Genomic DNA, 21,384 nt, shown 5'->3' with positions numbered 1-21,384 from the left:
GAAGTGTGGGAGGGAAGTAAGTGTCCAGGGAAGGAAGCTGGGTGTCCCTTAAGGTGAGGTCTTGGAAGTGAACCAGTGGGAGGTTTGGGGAAACAGGTTTGTAATGGAATTGGGCTTCCCCAGGGCTGCTTTTAGGAAGCTGCTAGGACCAACGGATCATGGCATAAACTGGTAAAGAAGGAACTGAGTCGGATAGGAAGGTGGGTGTGGGAGTAGAGGCCTGTTTAAAGGCCAACTTCAAAGGGAGAGGGGACGCTGGTGAGGTGGCGATTTGTAACTGGGATCACTCAGTGGCATTACCAAGTCTGGCAATCCGCCGTGTCCTAAGGCCTGATGGGCGCTGGGATGCATCAGGGGCTGTATAGGGGAGTGTCCTGGGACCACGTGCTTTGAGCTCCCACATTCCCAAGATGGAAGGGGGTCCTCTCATCTTACAGATGACAATGGCGAGGCCCTAGGCTGGGCGCGGTGGCCCACGCCTGTAATCCCAGCACTTTGGGAGGGCAAGGCTGGCGGATCACCTGAGGTCAGGAGTTCGAGACCAGCCTGGCCAACATGGTGAAACCCCATCTCTACTAAAAATACAAAAATTAGCCGGAGGTGATAGTGGGCACCTCTAGTCCCACCTACTGGAGAGGCTGAGGCAGGAGAATCGCTTGAACCCAGGAGGCAAAGGTTGCAGTGAGCTGAGATCGCACGACTGCACTCCAGCCTGGGCAACAGAGAGAGCCTCCGTCTCAAAAACAAAACAAAACAAAAAAGAAAAGAAAAAGAAAAAGAGAATGGCAAGGCCCAGAGAGACTGAACGTCTCACCCGATGCCACAGAGCTAGCACAGCCTTAATGCAGGCCCCGCGGTGCCTTTCCGACCTCACTGCCCCTCCTGGCATTCGGGTTTTCGCCAGGGACGCCACGAGGACGCGCCCCACACTTGAGCGTCTGGGTTCCAGCCTCCACCGCCCCCAACAAATAAAGAAGGGAAAGTCCTGCGGGTGACGGTCCCGGGGAGCGCCGCGGCTCTACATCAACCTGTGGCGGCCGCCGACTCATTTGGGGCCACGCTGGTTGCATTCGTCACGCCTGGACGCCTCTCAAACCCGCGGCCTGCCAAGCAGTCCCACACAGGCAACCCCGAAGACGCGAGCGCGTCTGTGGCTCTCGAAAACCAGGCCGCGGAGCCCCCGCGAGGGCACGCAGGGAACTGGCGACTGACGGGGCGGACGGCTGGGGGTTATAGCCCCCTTGCAACTCTGGAAGAGGCCAGCGGCAGCCGCCGAACTCCAGCTCTGCGCCTGCCCAGGCGGCCTCGCGCTCAGGGGCGTGGCGCGAGCGGGTCGCGAGTGGGGCGGGGCTCACAGCGCGTGAGCGACGGAGCGCCGCGGCGGGTGGCGCGAAGGGGCGTGGCGCCAGTGGGCGTGGCGCGGCGTAGTGCGAAGAGACGTGGTGCGCACGCGCGTGAGAGCAGTCGCGGGTGGGTGGTGTCGAGGACTGTTGAGTCAGGACGGTTCGCGGGTGCTGTCAGAGCTGGGCGGGGAACCCTAGGCGGGGCAGCCGGGTCGTAGAGGCGGGGGCCAGTCGCGGTCGGTGGAGAGGGATGAGGATGTAGGAGGGGCGGACGTGGCGGAAGCCGCGGGGACTGCGGGGGCGGAGTGCCTCTGGGGAGCCAGGGAGGCCTTTCCAGAGGCTCCTGGGGGAAGAAGAGGCGAAGCGAGAGTACCCGGGGAACCCCTACTCCACCCCCAGCCGGAGACTGGGTTGTGCCTGCACAGACCAGAGCCCACAGTGCGAGTTGCTATAGGCCACCAGTCAGGGTGGCCAACTCCTCCCGGTTTGCCCGGGATGTTCTGGTTTTGGGACCAAAGCATCCCAGGCCTCCAGCCCACTGCAGGGACCATATTATGCGCCCCCTGCCTGTCTTCTCCCGCAGCTTCCCTAGATTAGGCTTGGGAGGCAAGAGGAGGCCTCCTGACCTTTCATACTGCCTTTTTAATATTAAGATGAAGGCACACTCCACAACTTACTTCCGGCCAGGCCCAGACATGTCCGTCCTTGTAAGATAAAAGTTTCCATGGGAGCCTTCCTTCCTAATCAAGGTAGGTAGACTACAGGAAGGTACATCTTGTTTTATATTTTGTCCTGTAGAAGTCAGATTTCAGCCCAGTTGTGTGGGAGTGAGGATGAGCCTATGCTCATATCAGAGCTTTGAGTACAGAGACATTTGATCTGGAATTTCAACCAGCCTCTTCAACCCCAGAATTCAGAGGTTCAATCAGAACAGACATTAGCTTAAGTTTTCCCATCAGCTGTCTATCATTAAACTGGCCAAATCTAGATAATTAGAAAATATGACAGAGGTGATCCGGACAGAGATGTTCAATTTTTTCCTTGTCTAATTCAAAAAGCCTCGTGGCGGAACATCTGACCCATTCAAGAGGAAGGATGAAAGCTCTACATAGGAACACGATGTGAATGGAAGAAACCTGTCATTGTGAGTCTGGCTTTTGATTAGTCATCTGATGTCTTCCCTAATGTGACATGACTTTGAGGCTGTAAACTTCAGTGGCTAAGCTGTAGCTTCTCAGCCTGCAGTTAAATTGCAGAAATGATAGGGCTTACATTAGTTTCGTTTTTATTTGATGTTGAAGATCTTTGAGTCACATTAGAAACGATGAGTATTTTTCATGTGGCACTAATGAGTCAATTCATAATATTATTTTTTGAGACAAAGTCTCTGTTGCCCAGGCTGGAGTGCAGTGGCATGATCACGGCCCACTGCAGCCTCGACCTCCTGGGTGCAGGTGATCCTCCCACCTTAGCCTTCCAAGTAGTTGGGACTACAAGTGCACACCACCATGCCCAGCTAATTTTTTTGTAAATATGGGATTTTGCCATGATGCCCAGGCTGATCTCAAACTCCTAGGCTCAAGTAATCCTTCTGCGTTGGCCTCCCAAAGTGCTGGGATTATAAGCATGAGCCACCGTGCCAGGCTAATACTATTATTCCCTGAACGAAGGAAATTGGGTGTGAGGTCCTGCTCCTATGGTCACCATGAGGTTTTTTTTGTTTGTTTTGGACTCTTGCCCAGGCTGGAGTGCAGTGGCACGATCATGGCTCACTGCAACCTCAGCCTCCCTGGTAGCTAGGACCACAGGTGTGCACCACTATGCCCAGGGAATTTTTAAATTTTTTGTAGAGACAGGGTCTCACCATGTTGCCCAAGCTGTTCTCAAACTGTTGGCCTCAAGCAGTCCTTCTATCCCAAAGTGCTGAAATTACAGGCATGAGCCACCACGCCTGGCCACCACTCGTTTTTGTAATGGGAGCGGGTTCCATATGAGATGGAGGAATGGATTTCATGATTTTCTTTTTAATTTCTTAGATCCCCAAGAAGTTGATTGGACGTGAGGAAACCACTCTAAGTGTGACCACTCTAAAGCATTAGCAATCAGTCATTTCATTCTAGGGATAAATCAGAGCTGTATATGGAGGATAGGTAAAATGCCCAATATGGATGTGTATTTTTATATTTGACTACTTATGTTTTTTTGTTAGATGCAAATAGTACGGCACTCCGAACAGACACTAAAAACAGCTCTCATCTCAAAGAACCCAGTGCTTGTGTCACAGTATGAGAAATTAGATGCTGGGGAACAGCGTTTAATGAATGAAGCCTTCCAGCCAGCCAGTGATCTCTTTGGGCCGATTACCTTGCATTCTCCAGATTGGATCACCTCCCACCCTGAGGCCCCCCAAGTCTTTGAACAGTTCTTCAGTGATCCTTACAGAAAGACACCCTCTCCAGACAAACGCAGCATTTATATACAGTCCATTGGTAAATACTGGTTGGTTCGGTTTTGCAATGGCGCTGTTGTCAGGAATAGTCCGGGCTATTGGTCTGATTCAGATGGGCTGTTGTAGGATCATTTTTGATATTCATTGCAATGGTACAAGTTTTGTAGCCAAACTGACCTAGAACATTTTGTTTCTTTTTAATTCATAGCAACACCAATGAATGATAAAGGTGTATTGAAAATTTAGTTGGTTTTGTTTCTAATTTGAATCCTCTTACTCATAGACTGGGTAAACACTGAATAATCATCTTAAAGTCTGTTTTTAAATGTTCTTCCATATTATAGGCTCTCTAGGAAACACCAGAATTATCAGTGAAGAATATATTAAATGGCTCATGGGCTACTGTAAAGCATATTTCTATGGCTTGAGAGTAAAACTCCTAGAACCAGTTCCTGTTTCTGCAACAAGGTGTTCCTTTAGAGTCAATGAGAACACACAAAACCTACAAATTCATGCAGGTGAATTACACAACTTTGCAATTTAAACCGAGTAAAGGAAGCATATGTATATAACATACACTCATACATTTATGTATTTCTTTTTAAATAGGGGACATCCTGATTGAAAAAGAAGAAACCTGAAAATGCCTTCTGTGTTGTGGAAATAACAATGATTGATCTTTACCCAAGAGACTCGTGGAATTTTGTCTCTGGACAGGCCTCTGACAGATGGTATTCCTTTTTTTGGCATTGTTAGAAGCTTCTTCAACTTGAGAATATTTGAAGATGTTAAAAGAAGGGAAAAAATTCCAACCAAGAACCATATTGATATTTAAAACTGTATAGTATTTTCAGTTGAGACATTATGCCATAATGGGAAGCGTGCTGTTGGTAGATTCTGATAATCTAGGTTCGGGGTAGCCACTCACTACATACATGACCTTAAAGGTAACAATACTCACATCATGGAGTGATTTGGAGATAATTTACATAAAAGTGCCTATACATAAAAAGTGTGTATAAACCTGGACAACATAGACCACATGTCTACAAAAAAATTAAATTAGCTGGGCATGGTGGCACATACCTGTAGTCCTAGCTACTCAGGAGGCTGAGGTGAGAGGATTACTTGAGCCCAGGAGGTTGAAACTGCAGTGAGCTGTGATCACCCCACTGTATTCCAGCCTGGGCAATAAAGTGAGACCCTGTCTCAAAAAAAAATGCATATATAGGCCTGGCACATATATAGGCATTCGGCGTAACAGCTAGTAAATGTCAGTAATTTAGTAGCAAGGTGAATTAAAGCAATTACAGTTTGAACTATCATTAATGGATGTGAAAATCTTGCTAATTGTTTTTCAATTCTTTTCATAGTCATCTTGCATAGATAGAATAGCCATAGACTAAGTGTATGCTTCTTTCTCATCCTACGACATTGTTTTTTGTTTTTTAATTTAAAAAGTCAAAACTTCCATCTTTGATTTGAGATACATAATAAACCTTGACTCATTAGGAACTCTGCATGGTAATATTAGGGATGGGAAAGGTTCTGGAAACAGGTCTTTTTTTTTTTTTTTTTTTTTTGTCATCTCTCTACTTCTCTCCTCCCCTTCATTTTTGCTCTTACCTCTCTAACTTCATCCCCAAGAATCCAAGACAGACTTGAAAGGGAAAAGGCCCCCCAAGGGGAGCGGTTCATTAGTGTTCTGGGGATGGGGAGTAAGTACAGGGACTGTCCTGAGAGTTTATGGTCTGTCTGGATGTTACATGAGCCTTAGGATTTGTGTGAGGTCGTAACCTTTTTGGGACAAATGTTTCTACTAGAGGTGGGGGCTGTAAGGTTATAGAGCCTCTTCCCACCTATTCTTTTATTCTTTATTCTCCATTTATGTGAGATTCTTGTAGCCTGCCATGACCCTACCAACATGCACTCTTGGAGACGTGGGTCACTACTCTGTTACTGACTTTAGTGGTGTGAGGTAGCTTTTTATCATAAGTGTTCTCTTTTATTACTAACCTGATAGAGATGGAAATATTGAAAAATAATTTTATCTACCTTTTATTTTTCTTTTGAGACAGGGGCTCCCTCTGTCACCCAGGCTGGAGTGCAGTGGTGTGATCATGGCTCACTGCAACCTCAACCTCCTGGGCTGAAGGGATCCTCCTGCCTCAGACTCCCGAGTAGCTGGGACCACAGGACCACCACACCCAGCTATTGTATTTTATTTTTTTGTCAAGGTAGGTTCTCCCTGTGTTGCCCAAGCTCATCTCAAACTCCTGGGCTCAAGCAGTCCTCCTGCCTCAGCCTCCCAAAGTGCTTTGATTAAAGGTATGAGTCACCACACCCAGCTAAAAAAATAATTTTAAAACCATATCTTCATTTATCTAGATATTGCTAGCTAATTTATCTTACATATTTGAGGAGGTCAGGAAACATTTCTCCAAACTGTTTTACTTTAATTCTTTTTTTGTAAGTTTCTTAAATATTACATGACATGAAAGATTGACATAGGAAAGTAGCAGGATTAGACAGTGACAATATCTTAACACAGTGGTCTTGTTTTCTCCAAGTTTACAAAGTTTCATATTTTTAAATTGAGAAGCACTGACTATGAAAGAAAATAATCTTCTGTTTGTAGGATTATTGGAAGAAAGAAGTGTCCTTGCTGAAAGTATTACTGTAGTGAAATATGCTCACACTTGATTGGCCAGAGGGGGTTACTTGTGATACATGAATAGATTTAGTGTTTTCTTAACTTCCAGAATGCTGTTTACCCTGATTTTCGAATATCAGTCCACATTTTCTGGGTAAAGGGAGGTGAGGAAGTTGTTTTTGAATCAAATTAGATTGAACAAACCTACTATGGGTTTATTTTCTTTCAAAATTTATTACTTTAAAATAAAAACTGAACGAGAGACATAAATAAAAGTGATCATGTAAACAAGTCGAATTATGAAGCAGTACCCTGTAGAGTGAGTTATGTAGCAAACCGTGTTCTCTGTGCTTGCAGAGATGGTTGATATAACTCTAAATGTAACACAGGAAGTCAGTTACAAGGGTATTTATTCTGGTCACCAGACACTAGAGACATAATAGAATTGGGCTGTTCTTTAAAAAGGAGGTGGGGGTGGGGCAGGGGAAGGGGTTATTCTGTCTAAAGCCGTGGTTTAAAGCATGGTCTTGAAGACATCAGGGCAGTTGTCTTCAGTCAGTGCTGCGTGAGGGAAGGCCAGCAACCCCTCCAGACACACGTGTAACAGATCTGTTTAGTGTGTCCTTAAAGAGTGAAATGACTGCCTATTGTTCATGTGATTTTCTTTTTTCTTTTTTTTTTTTTTTTTTTGAGACAGAGTCTTGCTGTGTTGCCAGGCCAGAGTGCAATGGTGTGATCTCAGCTCACTGCAACTCCGCCTCCTGGGTTCAAGCCATTTTCCCGCCTCAGCCTCCTGAGTAGCTGGGATTATAGGCACCTACCATCATGCCCGGCTAATTTTTGTATTTTTGTAGAGACAGGGTTTCACCACCATGTTAGGCTGGTCTTGAACTCCTGACCTGAGGTGATCCACCTGCCTCAGCCTCCCAAAGTCCTGGGATTACAAGCGTCAGCCACCAAGCCTGACCCATGTGATTATTTTTTATGATTCCTTTTTGAGTACTTGATTTGGAGTACTTACTACTTTCAGAAAAAGACTTCTTTTGTAGGAAAAGACTCTCTGAAACTTCACTTTCTCAAGTATTTGACCTCAAGTCCATTAAGTTTTACAGGACAAGGCAAAGTGGATAGCCGCAAAAGATTTTGATAGGGAAATCTGGGACCAAAATCTTCCTTTTTGGTGGCAAACCATAAGTGTATCAGATGATGGGGACACAGTGACACAGAGGTGTACTCACTGGCCAGATGGGCCAGCAGGCTCTTCTTTCTTTGATCTTTCCTCAGGGACCTTACTCTCATTCTGTTGCTGCTTGTCCTCTTTTTGTAGGTGTGGGGATGTTCAGCTTTGCCAGGTATGGCAGTGATTTTTATAGCATGCGCCATGAAGGCAAAGTGAAGAAGCTCAAAAAAACATCTTCAAGTGACTATTCAATTTTCGACAACTGTTATATTCCAGAAATAACTAGTGTTTTACTACTTCGATCCTGTAAGGTAAGTTACTAAAAAAATCCGACAGGACGGTTTTTTAAAAGAGAATCTTAGTTGCATAAATTGTATATTGTCAGTCTTTAAGGTAATATTATAAATTACTTTGTATCGTTTGTATAATTTTGGTGCATAGTGCTTGACTGAAATGATCAATAAAACAAGGTAAATGGATACCTTCATATTGAAATTTACGGTATCAGTGCCAGTTTTTTGTACTAGTTACACGCAGCCTTGGCTGTACTCATGTGTTCTCTATTAGTGTAATTCCTGAATTCTGGTGTGAATGGGTAACCTACTTGTTCAAGCTACTGTGGTCATTGGGCAAAGCTGCCTTCCCCAGGCCTTTGGAGGACCTCTGCTCTGGCTTCTCTGGGAGCATGGGCCTTCCTGCCCTGGGCTCCAGGCTATCCTCAACTATAGTTATCCTGGCAGTTCCTAATCTCCCCAACTGTTTGTTGGAGTTTGAGAGCTACGCCTCTTAGAACTACATTCTCTAAGTGTGTTCCATGGGTCCCCTGTGTCATTGCCACCTGATGTTCTCATTAGCATGCACATCAAGCCCCCTTTCTCCCAGACCTACTGAAATCAGCATCTCTAGGGGAAGGGCCCCAGAATCTGAATTACAACGAGTACCCTAGTCTAGATTAAGGGTTCTCAACCAGGGGTGATTTTGCCATCCAGGGAATATTAGCAATGTCTGGAGACATTTTTGATTTTCACGATCAGGGAGGGAGTTCTGTTGGCATCTAGTGGGTAGAGCCAGGGATGCTGCAAAGTATTGTGCAGGGCACAGGACAGCCTCCCACAACCTGGTATTGTCGGTCCAACATGTCAGCGGTGTTGAGGTTGAGGAAGTCTATAGCAGAAAGGCAGTAAGACATTTGGGGAGATGAGGGATTATTAAGTCTTTGAAGGTCTGGACGGGGTGAAGTTTCGGTGATAATACTAAGGGAGTTGATTCCTATGTTTCTTGGAGAAGCAAGAAAAAGAAGAGACGTGTAGCTTAATGTGATGGTGGTCTTATAAAGCCTCAACATGATTGTCTTGCAGACTTTAACCCATGAGATTGGACACATATTTGGACTGCGACACTGCCAGTGGCTGGCATGCCTAATGCAAGGCTCCAGCCACTTGGAAGAAGCTGACCGGCGCCCTCTAAACCTTTGCCCTATCTGTTTGCGCAAGTTGCAGTGTGCTGTTGGCTTCAGCATTGTAGAAAGATACAAAGTAAGTTGAGGGGTGGACAGTGTAAAGAGGGGTAAGTGGTTATCTGAGTAGCAAACTGACATTTCTATTATATCCTTCTCTAGAGTTATAATTTATCAGAGGAAATTAGTGTAAAGATAAGCAGGAAGCTGTGGTTTAAAAACATGCGAAGAAATGCCCTTCTTAAAAACTTTAGCTTGCCTTTGAGTGATTTATGCTTACAGTTCTATGAGAAATAGCGGAAGAAGTTTCCCTGTTTCTACTTCATTTAGGGCAAGAGAGTTTGACTTTGCAAAACAGAATAAATATTGATATGTCTGGCAAAGTTCATTTTTTAAACCCTATAAGTGTGTGGACAGGATTTATCTTTCCAAATATAGGACAGAGGTATGATGTTCATTAGGAGGAAAAAATGATTTTCTTTAAAAAGGAGGAAGGAAAGTACCTAATCTCAGTATGTGTATATGTGTCCCCACACATGCCCACAAACATCAATATACATTCATGTGGCTACTCATGGGTGTGACTGTGCATTCAAGTGACTACGCAGAAATGTCTACACATGTGTTTTCACCAACATATGTCTACCCATGCCTGTTAGTGTACACTTATGTATATACGTACATATCAAATGAATATAATGCCTTGTGGAATATTCAGCAAATTGAGAAAAAATAATATCCTATCATGCTAGAAAAAAAGTGTAAGAATGAGTGTGTTTCTTTTTCATCATTTTTCAGTGCGTATTTTTGGTATGTGTATATTTGGTATGCGCCATTTCACTCGGTATATCATAAGCATTATTTCATATTCACACCATCATTATCAAATGCAGCATCTTGGTGGGGTAAGATGTCACTCTGTGATCTAGAGGCCAATGCTCTTCTCTTGCCTGATAGTGTTTTGCTGTGGTTTGTTGAAATGCGCATCTTTCCTGTTTTTCCAGGCACTGGTGAGGTGGATTGATGACGAATCTTCTGGCACACCTGGAGCAACTCCAGAACACAGTCGTGAGGGTAATGGGAATTTACCGAAACCCGTGGAAGCCTTTAAGGAATGGAAAGAGTGGATAATAAAATGCCTGGCTGTTCTCCAAAAATAAGGACCTTCAATTAGGAGTGATTGAAATAAATGACTACTTGCATGTTATGCTTTCATTTGGGTGGAATACTTCATCAGAATAAACTACTGATCTTGTGCTGTGTCAGAGTAACAGACTAGAACCTTCTTTCAGGTACTTGAATTGAAATGAAACTCATTTTGAATAATAAAAACTCTAGAAACTCTTTATCTTCTCATCTTGCTGGCCTGGTCTGTGGCAGCAGGCACTTTATTTCCATTCCCCAAATATGCTTATGTCTCCCAACAAAGCTGGGACTGGCAGTAACGAGCAAGTAAATAACTTGAAAAAGAACGGTAGATATCCCAAGGAACCAACCAACATAATTTCCAGGGGGTGATTTTGTTTTTAGAAGAGCTGCTCCCCTCTGTTAGGCCCAGCCAAGTCACATTTTTGGACGTCCGTGGGCTCTGATCTTCACCACAACCCTCCTCTTCCATGAGCCTTCCTTACTCTCTGGAGTGCATTACCTCATTTTTTTCTCTTGCTGGGTGTCACCTTATTCCTATATCAGTTTTTAGTAGCTTAAAATATGACCTCTCAGGAATATTTGCAAGTGAAAATAACAATGGTCCTTACACTACCACAACAATTTGGTGGTGGGAGTTCTGTTGCAGGTCTCAGCTATAACATAGTCATTTATGAGGGATCTTACAAATAGGGTAATGGTATTTGTGAGTGTTGCACTTTTTCTATAGATTTAGAGCAGGTTTCAGGTTTATTTCAGTAATGATGTCCTTCTCACCTTCTTACGTTGTGAAGTGTTTACTTGAGTCAGGGAGAGAGTTTCATGGGGTTATCTGTCGGGGTGCCGTGAATGCTGATGAGGACCTGCAGAGTGTGAACATCAGCCCCATTGCTACGGGGGTGGAGGTGGAAAACCTCAGACTTGACAAACCACTTCTGCTGCATAGATGTATTTTGGAAATCTAGAAATTACAGTGAATATTTTATGGAATGCCAGTGAGCAGACAGCATTTCCCACTTTCCTATCTTACCTTGAGGGTAAGACTTAAAGGTAATTTTTTTTGTTGTTGTTGTAATTTGAAACCTAAATTCTTTCATTGTTTGATGTAAGCAATATGATGTAAGGCACATTTTATACCCCGAGTCAGTGGTTTCCCTTAGATTCATTCTCCTACTTGATTGAACCCATTTAAGTCGTTTTAGAAAATGGTGGTTTGCTATTAAAATTAATTGGAGAGAATACTTGGTCATTCTATTAGCAAAAAGAGACTGATGGAACATGGTGTTTTATGGATTCTGTTACAGGGCTTATTTCCTCCTTGAATAATGTACTTTAAAAATTATCTATTCAATTACATTTTATTTTCCTACAAGGTAAGCACGGTTTTAGTCCTGTAGATCAGCCTTCATCACAAACTCTTTTGAACTAAGATGTGCCTAGGTGAATAAACTGGGGATGACGGTTTTCTGGAGAAGATATAAGGTCCATTTGTGAATACTCTGCACTATGAGATCAGGAGAAAAATCATCTAAAAAATCGTTCACTCTTGCTAAAAATTTTATGTGATGCATTTATTCAGCAATCAAAAGTGTTGTGTATAACTTGTATATATTTTTGGACAATTTCTTAGGGTTCAGCTTAAAAATATAATTTGCCTACTGCAACTACATTTTATGTACTATGGTTAAATCTTTGTTGTTTTAAAAGATAATTTCCACTAAATAAATCCAAGCAGATTTTGTTCTGCAAATGCTGAATGAACAAAGTATTGAACCAAAAAGAGGATTAATAATTATCTACTGTCTAAATACTTAGAAATCAGTTAATTTGATTCATTTATGTCATAGATCGTGATCCTGGTCACCTGTGGAGTATCTCTCCAGTCAAGAGATTTTTCAGATCTCAGACTTTTAATGGTGAGGGTTAAATGGAAGAATTTGGCGAGGATTACCCGTCCGTTCTTGTCCAGCTTGCTTTTTGAAACACACATTCCCCTGATAAGAATAATTTACATTTCAAGCCCTACAAGAGACAGAGGACCGCGTTGCTCCCTCTTGGGAGCGGGAGTGCTAAAATCGAAGCAGGCAGCTGCGGGACCGCTATAGCCGGCCCTGCGCTCGGGCCCTTCTCGGGCAGGAAGCGCGTCGCTGTCCCCGGCTGCGCCCAGGCGGGTATGGGCGCGCGGGCCCAGCAGCTGCGAACCGCCGACGCACCACCTGTTTCCGCGCCCGGGGACTTCCCCCGGCGGGGCTCAGAAGTGTGGGGTGGGTCGCTTGGCCTCCTTTGGCGTCAGCGACCCAGGGTAACCTCCTCCACTGCCGCCCGCCGTGCAGGCCTGCCTGAGGGAGAGCCACGTGTGCCGCGCTCTGGGCATGGCCTTGGAAAGTCAGGACCGCCACGGCAGTAGAGCAGTGAGTGGAATCAACTCCCCAGTAGAGTGTTTAAAAAGTGCTTCATTGAAGAGTTTGAATCTCAGTTACTTTCTAGATTCTGATATCTACAGTAGCACCGTCCAATAGAAATATAATACAAGCCACATATGTATGCTGAATTTTTCTAGTAGTCGTATTAGCAAATGCATAAAGAAGCGAGTGGAGTTAATTTTAATAGTATATTCTGTTTAATCCAGCGCATCCAAAATATTCTTTCAATCAATAGCAATATCAATGCTGAATATTTTATATCCTCTCTTTTTTTTTTTTTTTGTACCGCCTTCAAATTCCCGTGTGTATGTTACACTTGCAGTACATCTTACTTCCAACTGGCCGTATTTCCAAGTGCCCAACAGCCCCATGTGGCTTGTGGCTACTGTATTGGACAGTGCAGCTCTAGACCAGCACCCAACTCTAGTGTACCTGGAAAAATGTGCCCATGATACTGAGTTGCTAGGAGAGGAAGGCTTATTTCAGGAAAAGGTCATGCAAGTCTTCTGTCGGTACAGCCAGTGCTGACATTCAAGCTGAAAGGGTGTAGACACTATAAGGGCCTCTGTTCGGTGTTAATTTGTTTCTTTAAAAGCTTGATACTATTGTCTGTTGCAGCTTGTTTGTTACCCTCCCCACTTCATTTTCAAGGGCCTGGTATTGTCTTCAAATGCATTTCCATTTTTGGAAAGTGGAGTCGTAAAGCATTAATAATGTGGAGATTGTTTAGTCCATTTCATGCATGAGGACGCAAGCCTGCAGCAGCCGAGTAAACTTGCTTGTTGTTTAACCAATGGCAAAAATGGGATCAGATCCCAAGTCTCCCTAATGTTGAGTCATTTATTGTTTTCACTGTGCTACATGACCTCATTGAAGTAAACTATCACCAGCCAGAACCTAACCATTTTCCCCCCAGATTGTTTACAAGGGGTTATACACGATTGAACTTTCAGTTTCTTTTCTGTTCAAGTAGAGCCATCTGGGATCGCTCAAAGTTGGAGAAATCAGTCTATGTACTTCTGCCTTAGTGCCAAAAAAAGAGACGTGCAATATTTACTTATTTTTGAAATAAGGTCTTGCTTTGTTGCCCAGGCTGGAGTGCAGTGGCATGATCATGGCTCACTGGAGCCTCGACCTCCTGGGATCAAGTGATCCTCCCACCTCAGCCTCCCAAGTAGCTGGAATTACAGGTGTGCACCACCATGCCCGGTGTATTTTTTTTTTTTTTTTTAAGAGATGGGGTTTTTTCCATATTGCCCAGGCTGGTCTGGAACTCCTGAGCTCAAGCAAGCTGCCTGCCTTGGCCTCCCAAAGTGCTGGGATTACTGACATGAGCCACCGTGCCTGGCCAAGAGTTGCAATATTTAGTAAAGCTCTTGCGACTTGTCGAGGCATTAAAAGAAAGCATTATGAAAAAAAAAATGTCTACTGGAAAATAGCTTAGTTAAAATCTATTGGGACAATATGTTCAAACTCACAGACCTCCACACTTAACCCAGTATTGGTTTCATCCCACTGTTTTCTTTAGTGTCTGCTCATGGATCAGTTTTTTCTTCTTTACAGCTGACCCACCTGTATAGTACACTACTGCTGGGCAGTCTGAGACCCATCCAGCCTCGGACGCTGAACCGGTGGGTTCTGAGCACGATGCTTTCAGTGTCCTGTGGTTCTCCAGCTGTTTCATAGCAGCACAGACTCTCTTGAGCTGTAACTGTCAATAGATATCTTTTTTTCTCTTGTGTGACTAAAGGGAAAAAAAGTATAACTCATTCACTCATTCATGTATTTTTTCATTCATCAGTATTCATGGAGCACCACCTACTGGGTGCTCAAAGCCTTGGGAATATAGCAGTGAACAAAGAACTCCTACCCTAATACACTAGTGGATGAGACAGAGAATCAAGGAGTAAACAGATGCTTTATTTTATTTTTATTTTTAATTTTTTTTGAGACAGAGTTTTGCTCTGTCACCCAGGCTGGAGTGCAGTGGTTTGATCTTGGTTCACTATATCCTCTACCTTCTGGGCTCAAGAGATCCTCCTGCCTCAGCTTCCCAAGTAGCTGGGAGTACAGGCACGTGCCACCCCGCCTGGCTAATTTTTGTATTTTTTGTAGAGAAGGGTTTTATGTTGACCAGGCTGGTCTCAAACTCCTGGGCTCAAGCAATCTACCCATCTTAGCCCCCCCAAAGTAGATGCTGTTATAACCTAATGTCAAAGTAAACAGAAACAAGTACCATTCTGAATAGGATAGACAGGAATGCCTCCTTAGGGAGGTGGCATTTGGAAATGATCAAATTGAAGGGTCACATTGTGTATACAGCTCAGGGAGTACCAAGCAAAGGGAACCACAAATGCTAAGGCCTGAAGCTTGCAACGATAAGAACAATTCCAGAAACAATAAGAGAGGCCGGGCCTGGTGGCTCACACCTGTAATCCCAGCACTTTGGGAAACTGAGGGGGGCGGATCACAAGGTCAGGAGATTGAGACCATCCTGGCTAACATGGCAAAACCCCGTCTCTACTAAAAATACAAAAAAAAAAAAAAAGAAAGAAAAAGAAAAACCAGGCCTGGTGGTGGGCACTATACTCAGGAGGCTGAGGCAGGAGAATTACTTGAACCTGGAGACGGAGGTTGCAGTGAGCCAAGATCGTACCTTTGTGCTCCAGCCTGGGCAACAAGAGTGAAACTCCATCTCAAAAAAAAAGGAGGGGGTGGCCGGGGGTGGTGGCTGTCGCCTGTAATCCCAGCACTTTGGGAGGCCGAGGCAGGCAGATCATGAGGTCAGGAGATAGAGACCATCCTGGCTAACATGGTGAAACCCCGTCTCTACTAAAAATACAAAAAATTAGCTGGGCGTGGTGGCATGTGCTTGTAGTCCCAGCAACTCGGGAGGCTGAGGCAGGAGAATCGCTTGAACTTGGGAAGCAGAGGTTGCAGTGAGCTGAGATCGCGCCACTGTACTCCAGCCTGGGCGACGGTTCGAGATTCTGTCTAAAAAAAAAAAAAAGAGCCAGTGAGGCTAGTATAACAGGAGCAGAGGGAAAAGGAATACCATGAGGCAGTTCACGCAGGGCCCACGGCTAAGGATTTATGTCAGACTTGTGCTGTAAGAGGATTACTCCGGCTGCTGTATGGAAAATTAAGGTGGGGGTGGCGTGTTGCAAGAGTGGAAGCAGGCAGGCCAGCTAGAAGACTACTGTGATAATCCAGCTAAGATGATATTGGCTTGGATCAAGGGTCCTGGTGCAGTTGGCAGAAGCAGTCAGCTCCTGGATATATTTAGAAAGGAGAGCCGACTGGATGTGTGGAGGAGTGGGTTTGAGGAGGAGGATCCAGAGTTCTGCTGAGGACATTTTAAGTTGAAGATGCCTAGTTTATATGCATGCCCTGCTGTGCGGGCAGATGTAAATCAGGAGCTCAGGGGCAAACTTGGGGCTAAGAATGGGAGGTGCCGGTGCAGAGAAGGTGTTTAAAGTTTTGGTTGAATTCTAGGGCGTATAAGTTGTTAGGGAAGTGAGTGTGCTTGTTCTTGAGTTGCTGGAAAGGCGTATAAACGACACAAATACATGGCCACAATATGTATTTTCTCAATAATATTTGGGGAAATGTTCTGGGCATCAGGTTTCCCGTCTAATTTTCCCTGAAGGAAGCGGATAGTCATTGAAATAGTTTTGATTTGGGTGTGAGTTGTTACATGGAAAGCGAAGTTCTAAGTTCTCTTGCCACTTTTCTTGTTCTGCACCTTTCGAGAGTCATTATGAGAACTGAACACTAGGGGGACCCAGTTTCCTTACTTATGCAACGGGGGCTGGCCCAGCTCTGGACTCTGGTCACCCTCGCATAGGACACATGCAGTGTAAACACAAATCTGAAAACAAGGGCAGCTTCTCTTTTCTCAATGCAATGTGTACTTATAACAGTGATCATTTTTGCGTGTAACATGTCTGAATTCCTTAAATAGGTCATTTTAAGTAATGTGCATAAACATTAAAATTTTTCTTTTTTGAGACAGGGTCTCACTCTTTGCCAAGGCTGTGTGCAGTGGTGCCATCTGGACTCATTGCAGCCTCTGCCTCCTGGGTTCACGTGATCTTCCCAGCTCAGCCTCTCGAGTAGCTGGGACTACAGGCATGAGCCACCATACCTGCCTTATTTTGGCTTTGCCATGTGGCCCAGGCTGGTCTTGAACTCCTGGGCTCAAGCAATTCACTCACCTTGGCTTCCTAAAGTGCCGGCTTTACAGGGATGAGCCACCACACCTGGCCACCATTTAAAGATTTAAAGGCAATGGCTTCTCAACTCTAGTTCCCTATTCGTGAGCCCCATATTTGCAAACTTGTGAAAATAAGGATCATTATTTCTTTTTTATTTATTTTTGAATTTGTGTTATTTGAAATAGAGTCTTGCTCTATCGCCCAGGCTTGGGTGCAGTGGCGCAATCTCGACTCACTGCAACCTCCACCTCCCAGGTTTGAGTGATTCTTCTGCCTCAGCCTCCCGAGTAGCTGGGATTACAGGCATGCACCAACATGTCCGGCTAATTTTTGTATTTTTAGTAGAGATGGGATTTCACCATGTTGGCTAGGCTGGTCTAGAACTCCTGACCTCAAGTGATCCACCTGCCTCAGCCTCTCAAAGTGCTGGGATTACAGGCGTGAGCCACCATGCCCAGCTGAGGGATCATGATGATTTCTGATTTACAATAGTTGAATTAGAGTATGGAAATCTAAATGTAATAAATACCACTTGGGGATTTTCATCTGCGCCACAAGAATGCTAACATAGAATCCATTTTCTATTTTATCACCAGGTATTAAGCTAAGGGAAGGGCAAATGCTCAAAAACTACATTACATGTTATTGGAGTATAAAATGTACAACTTTGTTAAAAGGTTTGGACACATTTTGTATTAGTTACAGATACATAGGTCTTAAAAGAGTACAAGATCTTAACTCTTTTTTTGTTTTTTTAGATGGAGTTTCGCTTCGCTCTTGTTGCCCAGGCTAGAGTGCAATGGCGCGATTTCGGCTCACCGCAACCTCCGTCTCCCAAGTTCAAGTGATTCTCCTGCCTCAGCCTCCCGAGTAGCTGGGATTATAGGCATGCGCCACCATACCCGCGTAATTTTCTGTTTTTAGTAGAGGTGGGGTTTTCCCATGTTGGTCAGGCTGGTCTCAAACTCCCGACCTCAGGTGATCTGCTGCCTTGGCCTCCCAAAGAGCTGGGATTACAGGCCTGGAGCCACCGTGCCTGGCCCAATTCATTTTTATAACTCGAATAATTTTAGTTTTGGGGAGAGAAAGTCTATATAAGGTTTATACTGAAACCTCTTGAAGTCAACAAGCTTAAAGCAGAATCTTTTTAATCAGGAAAATGAAAGCATAATTAGCAGCCTGTTGTGGTGGCTCACGCCTGTAATCCCAGCACTTTGGGAGGCCAAGGAGGGTGGATCACCTGAGGTCAGGAGTTTGAGACCAGCCTGGCCAAGATGGCGAAACCCCGTCTCTACTAAAAATACAAAAATTAGCTGGGCATAGTGGCACATGCCTGTAATCCCACCTACTCGGGAGGCTGAGGAAGGAGAATCACTTGAACCTGGGAACTGGAGGTTGCAGTGAGCTGAGATTGCGCCATTGCACTCCAGCCTGGGCAACAAGAGTGAAACTCCATCTCAGAAAAAAAAAAAAAAGGAAAAAAAAGAAAACATAATTAACAAATGTGTTAGCTATAATGTCAGACGTGGCGGCTCACGCCTGTAATTCCAGCACTTTGGGAGACCGTGGTGGGCAGATGACTTGAGGTCAGGAATTCGAGACTAGCCTGGCCAACATGGCAAAATCCTATCTCCACTAAAAATATAAAAATTAGCTGGGTGTGGTGGTGCACGCCTGTAATCCCAGCTCCTTGGGAGGCTGAGGCAGGAGAATTGCTTGAACTCGGGAGGTGGAAGTTGCAGTGAGCCAAGATCAGGCCACCACACTCCAGTCTGGACAATAGAGCAAGACTCTGTCTCAGAAGAAAAAAAAAAAAGTGTTAGCTGTTTGATCTTTCCCATTTTGGGGGCAGTTATGATCTAATAATTACTTTGACCACAATGAATCCTTTCCCATGGGTCAGGACTGTTAGTTTTCAGAGTTTTGCTTCTGGCGGTACTGACCTGTGCCAGTGTTACAGATGTGTGGTGAAGGGGCTAGAAACTGTGGTCCACAGGCCAAATCCAGTCGACTGCTTATTTTTTTTCAGCCTGAGAGCTAATAGTGTGTGTGTGTTTATGGCCGGGCGCGGTGGCTCAAGCCTGTAATCCCAGCACTTTGGGAGGCCGAGACGGGCGGATCACGAGGTCAGGAGATCGAGACCATCCTGGCTAACACGGTGAAACCCCGTCTCTACTAAAAAATACAAAAAACTAGCCGGGCGAGGTGGCGGGCGCCTGTAGTCCCAGCTACTCGGGAGGCTGAGGCAGGAGAATGGTCTAAACCCAGGAGGCGGAGCTTGCAGTGAGCTGAGATCCGGCCACTGCACCCCAGCCTGGGCGACAGAGCAAGACTCTGTCTCAAAAAAAAAAAAAAAAAAAAAAAAATTAGCTGGGTGTGGTGGTGCACGCCTGTAATCCCAGCTCCTTGGGAGGCTGAGGCAGGAGAATTGCTTGAACTCGGGAGGTGGAGGTTGCAGTGAGCCAAGATCATGCCGCCACACTCCAGTCTGGACGATAGAGCAAGACTCTGTCTCAGAAGAAAAAAAAAAAAGTGTTAGCTGTTTGATCTTTCCCATTTTGGGGGCAGTTATGATCTAATAATTACTTTGACCACAATGAATCCTTTCCCATGGGTCAGGACTGTTAGTTTTCAGAGTTTTGCTTCTGGCGGTACTGACCTGTGCCAGTGTTACAGATGTGTGGTGAAGGGGCTAGAAACTGTGGTCCACAGGCCAAATCCAGTCGACTGCTTATTTTTTTTCAGCCTGAGAGCTAATAGTGTGTGTGTGTTTTTAATGTTTTTGTGTGATTGAAAGAAATACATATTTTCTGTATGAAAATCTTGTGAAATTCACATTTCAGTATCCATAAATAAAATTCCATTGAAACATTGCCACATTCATTGATTTATATATTGTCTGGGGCTGCTCTTGACTGTCAATGGCAGAGTTGACTAGACAGAGGCCTCGTGGCCTGCAAAGCTTTAAATATTTACTATCTGGACCTTTACAGAAAAAGTTTGCCAACCCCTGGCATGTAGAGTCTGTGCTGTTTACTTACAGGTTACAACAGTTCTTAGAACGATTCTGTAACTGAGTGTAATCTTTATTTGCCTTTATGATTCTTGATAGGCTTACTCTGGCTACCATGATATCATTTCATTCATATATTTTTCATTAATAATTAAATTCCATCGCTGCTTTCATTCTTATTTCAATTCTTAGATGAAAACGTGCTTCTTCATTTGATTATATTGTTTAATTTTTGTTTCCCTCTCCTGTTATTCATTACTTAATACTTCCCTTGAATTATTTAGTCTTTTTCTAAGGTGCTTTAAAATAATTTGTATGAAAGACTCAATCTAAAATAAAATTGTCCTGCTTTCAATGACCAAAAAAAAAAAAGAAGACATAAAAAGTTCAGGCCACACACGATGGCTCACACCTATAATCCCAGCACTTTGAGAGGCCTAGGCAGGTGGATCACCTGAGGTCAGGAGTTTGAGGCCAGCCTGGCCAACATGGTGAAACCCCCATCTCTACTAAAAATACACAAAATTAGCTGGGCATAGGGGTGGACACCTGTAATCCCAGCTACTCGGGAGGCTGAGGCAGGAGAATCACTTGAACCTGGGAGGCAGAGGTTGCAGTGAGCTAAGATTGTGCCATTGCACTCCAGCCTGGGCAACAAGAGCGAAACTCTGTCTCTAAATAAATAAATAAATAAATAAACATTAAAAGTTCAGTAGATACTTCTTGGGAAACTTTATGTGTCTGTAGTAGAGTTAAAAGGTTTTACAGAAGATAAATGTTAAAAAATTATTTATTTGGAGTGAATCTTTGGTGAGTTTTTATAATTTTAATTGCATCAAACACTGAATGCTGTGAGAGTCAATAAAAAAATCTTAGAAGAAAATCAGGCTCTTTAAAAAAAACCATAAATTTATTGCAAATCTAGAAGTACCAGAATGTCACGAATACAGAACAAATCAGCAATCTTGTTTGTATTTTCTTCCAAACATTTAAACCTTGATTATTGACATATTGAAATTGGCATATACTTTGTTTTCATGCAGATAACAGAACAGACATGGAGCAGATCCCTCAGAAATCAGTTATAAATATTAAATTGTATTGAACATTCATAGTAAAAAATATGTTGTAAAGTGTTGAAGTCATGTTAAGTCTGCAAAACTGCCACAAGCTCAAAGTTCTTCTCAAGCAGTGACAGAGATTTGCTACATCCACCTTGTTTTAGGTATGTCTGTTTTTGACAGACACTTTGTCATTTCCTCCCCCACCCTCCCCGAAGTTTTATAGATTGTCCTATTTCTATGGCTGATAAGATGCTCTACAGATTGTAGCAGGTGGTGATGAACTATGCCACTTTCATTTCAGTGCAGAGAAATATTCAAGCTTGTGTGTACCTGTAACCAAACTAGGCTTGTTATGGTTTTCCCCCCGAGTTGTCATAAATTGACATTAACGATGAATAAAGATGGAGCAGCAAGCATTGACCATCACCTGCAGGGTGAGA

The 21,384-nt window shown here is 44.1% G+C and overlaps 1 protein-coding gene and 1 pseudogene across 6 annotated transcripts in view; both read left to right on the top strand.

Moving 5' to 3' along the window:
• The first annotated feature begins 1,462 nt into the window (after positions 1 to 1,462).
• On the top strand, positions 1,463 to 10,427 carry LOC102126712 (archaemetzincin-2-like; annotated as a pseudogene).
• Positions 10,428 to 12,392: 1,965 nt separating this feature from the next.
• Positions 12,393 to 21,384, top strand: part of LOC135967743 (putative pleckstrin homology domain-containing family M member 1P) — a 29,601-nt gene continuing 20,609 nt past the window's right edge. For all 6 annotated transcript variants that reach the window (XR_012426026.1, XR_012426025.1, XR_012426024.1 and 3 more), the window contains exon 1: positions 12,393 to 12,638. Coding sequence is in view for 3 of the 6 variants with exons in the window: in XM_074020138.1 (XP_073876239.1) it covers positions 12,600 to 12,638 (39 nt within the window). In the remaining 3 variants the exon portion in view is untranslated. The remainder of the gene's footprint in view (positions 12,639 to 21,384) is intronic.

The sequence above is a fragment of the Macaca fascicularis genome, chromosome 16 (assembly GCF_037993035.2).
Source record: "Macaca fascicularis isolate 582-1 chromosome 16, T2T-MFA8v1.1".
Classification (NCBI taxonomy): Eukaryota; Metazoa; Chordata; class Mammalia; order Primates; family Cercopithecidae; genus Macaca; species Macaca fascicularis.
The sequence above is the reverse complement of the archived record's forward strand: the minus strand, read 5'-3'. Positions and strand labels throughout refer to the sequence as shown.